At 40.3% G+C, this 10,112-nt stretch overlaps 1 protein-coding gene across 1 annotated transcript; it reads left to right on the top strand.

The window, feature by feature from the left end:
• The first annotated feature begins 34 nt into the window (after nt 1-34).
• UPF3B (UPF3B regulator of nonsense mediated mRNA decay) lies at nt 35-9,766 on the top strand. Its single transcript, XM_045029508.1, has 10 exons — nt 35-444; nt 1,239-1,345; nt 1,489-1,595; nt 2,846-2,944; nt 3,751-3,861; nt 4,425-4,468; nt 5,488-5,676; nt 6,202-6,362; nt 7,294-7,606; nt 8,615-9,766. The coding sequence occupies exons 1-10, from the start codon at nt 325-327 to the stop codon at nt 8,756-8,758; spliced, it is 1,395 nt and encodes a 464-aa protein (XP_044885443.1). The 5' UTR covers nt 35-324; the 3' UTR covers nt 8,759-9,766.
• Nucleotides 9,767-10,112: the final 346 nt, after the last annotated feature.

Genomic DNA, 10,112 nt, shown 5'->3' with positions numbered 1-10,112 from the left:
CCTACCCATCATGCATCACGCCGCCGCCATTGTGCCGAGGCCAAGGCTGCTGGAAGTGTCACGAGTGCAACAGCGATAGGGCGGGGCTAGGTCCCCCTCAGAGACTGGGGCGGTGGCCGCGCTAGGCGACATGCCACGGCTGCCGGCAACTGCCCATGGCCCCGATGACCTGCCTGCCGGGAGCGGCCGCCCCCGTTAGCCCCAGTGCATGCCGGGAGCGCCCATCCCCGGGGTGCTGTTCGTGGCCCTTTAAGCTGTGATCCCGCGAGAGGCGCAGCGGCCAATGGGCGGCAGGGGGCGTGGCTCGGTGGGCCGGAGAACGGGATGAAGGAGGATAAGGAGAACACCAGGCCTAAGGAGAAGCGGGCGCCCGGGGGCCCCCTGGAGCTCAGGGGGGGCGGGGAGCCCGAGCGGCCGAAGGACAAGAAGGAGACGCTCAGCAAGGTGAGGCCGGGGGAGCGGCCCTGGGGGCTCCCTAGCCCGGGGCCGGGGCGTGCTGCTGGCGGCGCTTCTCCCTCTCCCGTGCCCCGGCCTGCGCGCCTGCCCCGGGCCCCGGCGCCTCGACCCCTGGGCGGGGCCCGCGGACGCTGTTCTGGGGATGGGGCCAGGCAGGCGCAGGGCGCCCGCGGGAACCGCTTACAAACGCGGCGAGTGTCCGGCGGTGTCTCGTTTTTCGGCGCCCAGCCGGAGGCGCCGCGATCCGATGGTTTGCCCGGGGGGGTGCTGAGCCCGGGGGGTGCTGAGCTCGCGTGGCGTTCCGCGTGTTGGCAGCGCTCTGCAGGGCCAAGGCCTGCCTGGCCTCCGGGCCCGCTGGCCACCGCTTGGGCAACGTTTGGCCCAAGTCACTTGCTCAAAGTAGCAGTTAATGGAAGACTAAGGAACGGAGCTCAGGCATCTTGCCTTTGAATTCCTTGCTTTAATCACCGAGCCACATGTCCTCACTTAAAGCCTGAGGCTGCTCCCGTTGGGAAGTGAGTAGGAGTCTTTTCTTTGACTTAAGTGGGTGCCGGATCAGGCCCCCAGTCTTTCTGTGCTTTCTTGAAGAATTGTGATGTTTCTAGGTCATTCAGTCCTTAGGATATAAAAATGGCATTGAAGCGCGCTGGGTGAAATAGATTTCCACATGAGCCACAGTTGTTGACTTAGCTTTGTTATCCTATGGCATCTTTCAAGTAAGAAATCTGAAATAAAGTCAGGGGCAGACAATAATTTTACACCCTTAAAATTCTTGTGTTAAGGTGGTAATTCGACGCTTGCCTCCCAGCTTGACTAAGGAACAGCTTGAAGAACATCTTCAGCCTTTGCCTGAACATGACTATTTTGAATTTTTTGCTAACGATTCAAGGTACAACACTTCAGGTTTCAATTTTTTCACATAACTCTGTTATGTCAGTTAATTTACACTTGTCTATAGTGTATATAGTTAAAATCAAAAGCAACTAGCCAGCTTCATTTCCTTACACATTGCTATTTTTTGTCCTTTTGCAGTTTGTATCCTTACATGTTTTCCAGAGCATACATCAACTTTAAAAACCAAGAAGACATAGTACTGTTCAGGGATCGCTTTGATGGTTATGTTTTTGTTGATCACAAAGGCAAGTAAACATAAAACTTGGTTATATATTAAAATGTTTGTATATCAGATATATTTGATGAGATTGTCAGGTAGTTTATTCCCAATTTTTTCTTATTGTACACTTTCTTTTAGTGCCATAATTATACTTGGGCACCATATATCAAGATTAAATACATGGTGCTTGCATGTAGTCTTTTCAATAAACTTCATGGCACTTTTTGTAGTAGATTTTAAATACACTTTAAAATAACAACCATAAAATCCCTTTTAAAGCAGTATTAGTGCTAAATTTTCCAAACAAACCGCTCAAGAGGAATTCTAGTTCATTAGTAATTTACATGTACATAATCTAAGTTTAGTTAACTGTCACTGCAGTATATTGTTATGTGGTTTGTTGGGAGCATTCAGCGCCTAATACTAAAGCTTATTGGTGTTTTGGCTGATATCCTCTAACACACACATTCTGGATGAAATTCTGGCCCCATGTGAGTCTTGCCACTGTTTCCAATTGACTTCTGTGGGGCCCGAATTTCACCCGAAACTCTTGTTTTATTTGGATATTTTTATAGATGTATTTTTTTAAGAGAGATTTTACTTTTAATTTTTTGATTTTGCATCTTCCACCAACCAGTTCATTTTTGTGAAATGGAGCTATGACAATTGAAGCCTCAGTTATTCAGAAGGCATTGAGTGGCCAGCTTCAGGTTCCAAGCATCAATTTAAATTACCTAGATTCTCTGAAACTACTTCTCTGTTCTACATGGACTTTTTGTCAATCATATTGGATTTTGTCAGAACAGAAATGTCCCCTTTCTCCATATTCCCAGTTGAACACACAGTGTTCTCTGCGCCCCCCCCCCCCCCTCCGGGTGAATGAAGCAGGAATTGGGGGAACAGCATGTGATCATAATGCGTAACTGTCAGGATGCTGAATTAAGGTTGCCTGAGCAACCTTAGCTCTGGCATTTCCTAACTTTTGAGTATTACATTTTGCAACTTTAACTTTCTTTTAATGTAGTTTTGTATGTATTTTGTGTATAGGCTGGAAAGTGCTTTGAGATCCTCTTGCGATGAAAGGGTTATAAATAATGTCATGTGGTCAGATATATAAACACAAATTTCATAGCTACTATCTATTTATCTATTCTAGTATTGTTTTTTATAAACACTCCCCAGTGTCCCTCCCCCAATATAATACACTGTCAGGAATTTAGTGTTTTAGGGTTTTTTTTACTTTGGTGATTAATTTTAACATTTTACATTTAACAGGTCAGGAGTATGCTGCCATAGTAGAATTTGCACCTTTCCAAAAATCTGCAAAAAAGAAGAATAAGAAAAAGGATGCCAAAACTGGGACTATTGATGATGGTATAACTACTAGGGTTGGTTGTTGTATGCATGCATATGTGGAGATTTATGTGGTGCATGGTATCTGATAACAAAAATTTTAATTTATTTTGACTGTGCGGTGTCCTAGTGTATCATAGAACCATAGATTATTAGGGTTGGAAGAAACCTCAGGAGATCATCTAGTCCAACCCCCTGCTCAAAGCAGGACCAATCCCCAAATGGCCTCCTTAAGGATTGAACTCAGAACCCTGGGTTTAGCAGGCCAATGCTCAAACCACTGAGCTATCCCTCCCCCCAAACAATATAATGTTTGATACTAAACACTTAACATGCAACAACTACATTTCTGTTTTTCAAAATAACTTGTCTGTTTTACTATAACAAAAGTACTTAAGGTATTATTGATATTATGATAGTACCTAGTGGTCCCCAGCAAGGGATAGGGTCCTGTTGTACTAGGTAACACCCACACATGTAATGAAAAGATGGTCCTTGTCCCAGTTAGCTTTCACAGGGTTGGTACACTAGAAGAAAAATAGACAACTGCAAAACCAATAAAATATCTTAAGCACACTATGGAATAAAGTTGTTAAAATCTTGCATTATTACTATTAATTGTGTACTTTACAAAACATAACCAGACTTGGTTCCTGCCTCAGAGTTAGATTTAACTTGGCTAAAGACAAATATCGGGCAGCAGCTCATACGACTATATAACCCATTCTTGTTTGTTCATAAGTTTGAAAATGCAGAGTAACTATTGAAACTCCCAGAAGAGGGGTCAGTATGTGTATTTTGTAGCACAAACCGATCTTTCTCTCCAGACCCAGAGTATAAGAAGTTTTTGGAAAGTTACAGTGCAGATGATGAAAAGTTAACATCGACTCCTGAAACACTACTAGAGGAAATAGAGGCAAGAAACAAAGAATTAATAGGTATGAAAACTGATATCTTGTATGTGAACCTCTTCTCTCAGTATAGGAAGACGTACAAAGTACAATATTTTCTAGGTTTGTGACTTTTGAACTTTGGGGACTCTACTTTCCTTTTTAGATTATTTAGTATCATTAAGTCCTTAGAGTAATACTGTTAGTGAATATCTACTTTATTCATCCCTGGTCCAGTCCCTCTGCTTAGTTTAAATTGCAATATAGTAATCTTCTCCGCTACCTATACTAAACACCTGTTATGTGCTGTTAAATTCCAGTGATGGGTGCATTGGCTCCTTTAATATTAGTATTGTGGGATGGGAAGTGATATATAAATGTAAGTTATGACTCATTTAGTTTAGCTAAAACATTAAATGAGGAGACATAGCTATTTCTAAGTAAATGAAGGGTATACATTTCAAGAAGAGAGAGAGAAGTTGTGGTACAAGTAAGACTGAAACTGAGCAAAACCTAAGATAGACTGAGATAAGTCTTTCCCATCTAACTTATGAAAACATATCTTGATATTTGTAAAGGCAAAAATATTTATGTTCTTAATATTTATTTAGCTAAAAAGACAACTCCCCTTCTGAACTTCTTGAAAAACAAACAGGTATGATTTCTCTGTATAATCTATGTAGAATCTTTTTGGTTACAGTTTTTGATAACTTGCTCTTAGAACTTGTGTATGTACAGTGATGTCTGTATAGTAAGATTTTCTTTTGTGGTAAATGGATCTAAAGATCTTGTTTTACATAATTCTCCCAGAGCTACAGAATTGTTCAGGTAGGTGGGAGTGCTTCCTTCTCTCCTCAGAAGAAAGTCGTGAAACTTTAAAAAAGGGGGGGGGTGCGGAAATGTCCTACAACTGTTTGTTCTGCTACAGGACTGCATCCTGCTGCCTAACTGAATCCATGCTGCTCAGCAGATGGCCAGTGTAGTGGAGCAGATCTAGCAGTGCAGCTGGACATGCTTGCAGAGGAAAAATGTAGTGTGTACAGGGCCTCAGTCTAACGATTATAATCATGTTTAAAATGGGGTGGGGTTTTCTTATACTCTTTATCCCAAATACTTGGTATAACCTGGGTTCATGCTTAACAAACTGTGTGTTTAGCAGGGATTGATAGTGGCTTCCAGAGTCTTAATATCAAGCTATATTTTGCTTAACATGGTGGTTTAATAACAGTCCTTGTCACAATGGAACACTGAGCCATGTGAGCTGCAGCTGTGTGATTGGCAAGCCATCTTCCGTTTAACATACTGTTTGCAGCTACCAGGATTTAAGTTAATGCCCTCTTGGTGATTTCTCTCCTATGAACCTATTTTTCTTCCAGGTGTGTTTAACTTTTTAGGATTGGTTCTGATGTGTGGGTGTTTTCATTTTAACTTCCATTAAAATATACAGTTAATGATTTCTGAAATATACATAATAATGCTGCTCCAGTGAATTTTGATGCTGTCAATAAGTTGCTTAAAAGTAGGATACGAAGGGAGACACAAATGTTTATAAAGCTGTATATTTTAGAGAATTTTGTGTCATTTCAGGACATGGTACCTTATGGAACTTTTTAAAAGTAATTTTTTTTCTAATGTGGGAAATATGTGATTTTTGTCCCCCTCTCCCCCTTCCAGAGACTGAGAGAAGAAAAAAGAGAGGAGAGGAGAAGAAGGGAACTGGAAAGAAAAAGACAAAGAGAAGAAGAAAGGAGAAAATGGAAAGAAGAAGAAAGAAGGAAGAGAAAAGAGGCAGAAAAACTGAAGAAAGTTGATAAATGCCCAGAGAAAGAAAGGGATAAATCAAAGGACGAACCAAAGATTAAGGTACAGAACATGTCATTGTTATAGGCTGTTTTCCTCCCCCTTCCCTGTAAAAGTTGCATACAAAATGTGTTCACTGAATACTTATCCAAGAGTAATTCATGATCTTGAAGGAGTAGACTAGTTATTTCATAATGTTCATGCTTTTGGTAAAGTACAGTAAGGATTTGTATGTTGATTGTTAGTTGCTTTAGTTTATCTTTAATAAACAATTTTCATTTGAATACTTGTGTATATGCTTTTGTTCCCCAGAACATATGAATTTAATATAATCTGGGTAACTGGATATATTTGATCTTGTTCTCATACTGTACAGGGAAATTAATCTTATTCTGGGATTGGGATCATTATTTTAGTTGTAGACATTACTGCCTCTGAGCACAGGGAGTATGGAAATAACTAGTTACATATATGTATATTTCTCATGTTAAGCAGAAGTCACTTCAGCCGAGTAGCTAAATTATACTGTGCTGCAAAGTAGAATTAGAATGAGCCTTTGATTAAATAGAACATGTATTTTCTTGACAGCTACTTAAGAAACCAGAGAAAGATGAAAGAGACTTGGAGAAAAAGGAGAGGTTCAAGAAACTGGAAAAAGAAAATGTGAGGGAAGAAAAGGCTGCTGGCGCACTAAGCAGCGTGTCAGCCAAACGATCCGATGGAGAGACTAAAGAGGAGAAGGCAAAAAAGTTAGTATTCCAGTACTTACTATATATGACTTACCAGAAAAACCCAGCCCTTCTAAATGAGTAGTTTAAAACTTAGGCTGCGCTGTGCAGGAACAGCTCTTGAATTCAAATGAAGAAATGTCTCTGATCTGAATTGTCTGGGAGAGCATACTCATGATCGGGGGAGGAGGGGTCCATCTGGACTTGAACTATTTCATATCTGTTCATTTAATAGAAGAAATTGTAGTGTTTTATCAATAACACTTGGGCTTTCAGTTGAAGATATTTACAAATGGAGAAAAGCTCAGGAGATGAAGCCCAATTCAGGAAGCACAGCCCTTGGGCAAAGATGGCTTTAAGCCACTTCTGTGCCCTCCAAATTCTGGGGCTGGCTTTGGGCTTGTACAGTCTCTAGCATGAATGAGAACAGCTCCATAGACTGCACTTATAGCAGCTTCTGAGAGCACAGGGGCCACTTTAAGTCCACAATACTCATAATGCATATCCCTTTAGAGGCCGTGGCAGGAAGGAAAAGTATGGCCATTCGTATGCCAGGATGACAACCATGTATTGAAATAATTAATCCTCACAACATCCATGTGATGTATACAGGTGTGGGTTTCCCCCATGTGTCAGAGGAATGAAGCACAGATTTAAGTAATTTCCAAGGCCACAGAGGGAGTTAAGAAGTCCCACAGTTCTAGTCACATAGCTGACTATCTGTAGTGTTCTCGCTCTTTATCAAGGATTACATCCTCACTGCAGTTATTTTTGTATCTGTAGTAAAATATGACTGTAGGCTTCTAGGATATTTTAACTCTTGTCCAAAATCTACAAATCCGTGTCTGACAATATTGATGCAAATTTGGAGCTGTAGTATTGATTACACAGATCTGTGATTTTGATTATCCAGTCTTTTAAGCTTAATTTCTCGCTGTGTTTTTTCATACAGATCTGAAGATGAATATGGAAAAGATTACAGAGACCGGGAGAGAGACTTTGAAAGAGAGAGAGAATATGAGAGACTGCAGCGGGAGAAACAGAGACGCCAAGACGAAGAGCGTCGTAGGCAGAAGGAACGCTTTGAGAAAGAGAGAGTTTTTAGAAAAAGAGAAGAAGAGGTTAAAAAGGAGATAAACTCAGTCAGAGAGAAAGGAAGGAAAAATGAGCTTCCAGACTTTACAGGCAACACAGAAAAAGCTGAGAAAATAACCAAAGATGACAAAAAAGAGGATGCGGCTAAGAGAGATCGCATCAGAAATAAGGTGCTGGCTCTCTTTAAATTCACACTCACTCTATAAGGTCTCGTTTATGGTTTTATGGTAAATGTTAATTAAGGGGAGGGTCATGCAATTTCTTACCTTTTTTTGACTTTTTTTCTCCTTCCTATAATAATTCAACTGTAAACTTTGCCATCATGTATGAGGGGGAAAATAGACAGATTTTTATAAGCTTTGCTGCTGCTAAAATGAACTTGGTCTTGGCAAATTTCTTGCCTTTGTAGGAATTATGTATAAGTCCAGCTGTGAACAAAAGTGAATAAATGTCTGTCCTGGTTTTGCCAGCAGATAAACGTTGGCTTTTTAACTTTTGTGTCACCAGAGAACTGATATGGTAGGACCAGATTCTTGCAGATGCTGTGTGTGGGTTAATGCCAGTAAGTACATCTCTATAAGCAAGAGAAAACAATATGGCAGGCAGCTACTGCTATTTATACCTTCTCCAAAACACTGCAGAGGCTGCTGCATCAAGTATAAGAGAGGCACCGCTATGCAGTGTCATAGCACAGACCCCATGTTAATGTACATATCATTCTATATGCAAAATACTCCCAAAATATGTATTCCTTCCATTGATAGGAATACATCCAGTTTAGATGTGCATTAATTCTGCATTTGCAGCATCTACGGTGTATGTGTTTCATGTTTTTAGTTAAAAAAAAAAATGTTCCTTGGGAGAAGCTTTGAAATTTGCTCGTGTGCTTGAAGTGGACAAACTGAATTGTTCCTTAATATTATCCTTGTGAATGCTTTAAAATACTTGGGTGTATAATCTAAAGCAGCATTCTCATCTGTGCTATTTGAGCAGTTACTCTTTTGTCATTGAACTTGTAATGTTGGGTGTCACTGAATAATGAATAGTGTTTTGGGAAAGTCTGAAGTGGTCTGTGTGGTGGTCTATTTGCCTTTTTTAGTATCATCCCTTTAGAAATGATAGGAATTTGTCTTGTAGCCAAAGCATCATACTGTCTGATACCTTCTGCTTTATTTCAGGATCGTCCAGCAATGCAGCTATACCAGCCAGGAGTTCGAAGTCGAAGTAGACTGTGTCCTTATGAAGACATTGCTACAAAGTCTGTGGACCAAGAAGCAGATAAACAGGAAAGTGAGACCAGTAATACAAAAGAAGAGGAGTGATTAGCGCGCAGGCCTTATGTGTTCTGATTATCGAAGCAGCCAAAGAGCATGTACTACGCAATCCAGAAGTGCCTTCAAAGAGAAGGAACAAAGGAAGAAAAGGGGACATTGTGCTGTTGGATGTTTCTGGTTAAAGAACCTCCGAATTTGAAATGTGTTCTCATTGTTATTGGAATTTATTTTCATAGCATCAGACTACAATGGAGAAGAAAATGTTTGCAGTTTGCAAAGTAGAAAAGCTTTTTGTGGCCTTAAGTATGAGAGATGCGAGTCATGTGGTCAGGAGGATGACACCTGGATCTAAAAGCAGAGCTTTTTTGTAAAGCAGTCCTGAACCAGTGTGTGGTACACTTAAAAAGAGGAGCAAAGTTAAAGCTGCAGTTTTGCTCAAAAGCTAACATCCTATATTGCTGTGCTGCGTGGTGTTTGAGTCTGAGACTGCAATAGTTACAAATAAACAGTGTCATCCTAGCACTAAAACAGAGTTCTCAGACTATGGTAGCTGGGCCATCAGTGGTCTGGGGAAGCCTTTCCTGGTTTTATGCAGAACAAACCTTTTCAAGGTAGAAGCAGTAGGAAGTTTAGACAGTGGGGAGAGGCCTTATAAAGAATCTTCCAGGTAGGAAGTGGATTACTGAATGAAGTAGTTGAACTAAAAGATTGCAGTGTAGGAATAATTTTGTTATTACTGGATATTTCCTTTTCTGATAAATTGTCATGTAATGTCTGTCTACCTACACTGAAACAATTTATTTTTTTTAATTTCAGTATAGCTCTGTAGAGTGTCTGATTCTTTTTAAGCATTCCCTCTTGTTTTCATTGTCTTAAAAGTAGGAAACTTGCCATTTCAATCTCTGCTTCATCTTTCCTGATCCATTGGAGTGTTATTTCACAGCCCAGAAGAAACTTCACCAATAATGATCCTCTTTAAGCTAGCAAGTTTTAGCCTTAGCTGTTTTGTACTAAAACCAATAAAATATCTCAAAATATTAAAGATACTTTAACTTATTTGTCTTCAGTGAGACTTTTCTATTTGGGGGCATGACAGAGCTAGCCTTAGGATAAATACAGTACATGAGCTTTCTCAAAGCTTTTCATACTAATATTGTACATTAGTTAAGATTGTCAAATGGCCTCAAACTCAATAACAAATTCCTGTACTCTGCTGAGAACAGTGTAGAATATTAAACTAATACATCACTGTAGCTAAATTACAGCGCCTAATGTTACAGGAACTCCTCACTTAACATTGCAGTTATGTTCCTGAAAAGTGCAACTACGTGAAACAATGTTAAGCAAATCCAATTTCCCCATAAGAATTAATGTAAATAGGTGGGGTTAGGTTCCAGGGAAA

Source organism: Mauremys mutica, chromosome 9, assembly GCF_020497125.1.
Source record: "Mauremys mutica isolate MM-2020 ecotype Southern chromosome 9, ASM2049712v1, whole genome shotgun sequence".
NCBI lineage: Eukaryota > Metazoa > Chordata > Testudines > Geoemydidae > Mauremys > Mauremys mutica.
This window is presented reverse-complemented; position numbering and strand designations above follow the sequence as displayed.

Coding starts and splice junctions, on each gene's coding strand:
- UPF3B (XM_045029508.1), top strand. CDS start 325: ATGAAGGAGGATAAGGAGAACACCAGGCCTAAGGAGAAGCGGGCGCCC. Junction 1,596..2,845: donor TGTTTTTGTTGATCACAAAG/GCAAGTAAACAT, acceptor TACATTTAACAG/GTCAGGAGTATGCTGCCATA. Junction 5,677..6,201: donor AGGACGAACCAAAGATTAAG/GTACAGAACATG, acceptor TTTTCTTGACAG/CTACTTAAGAAACCAGAGAA.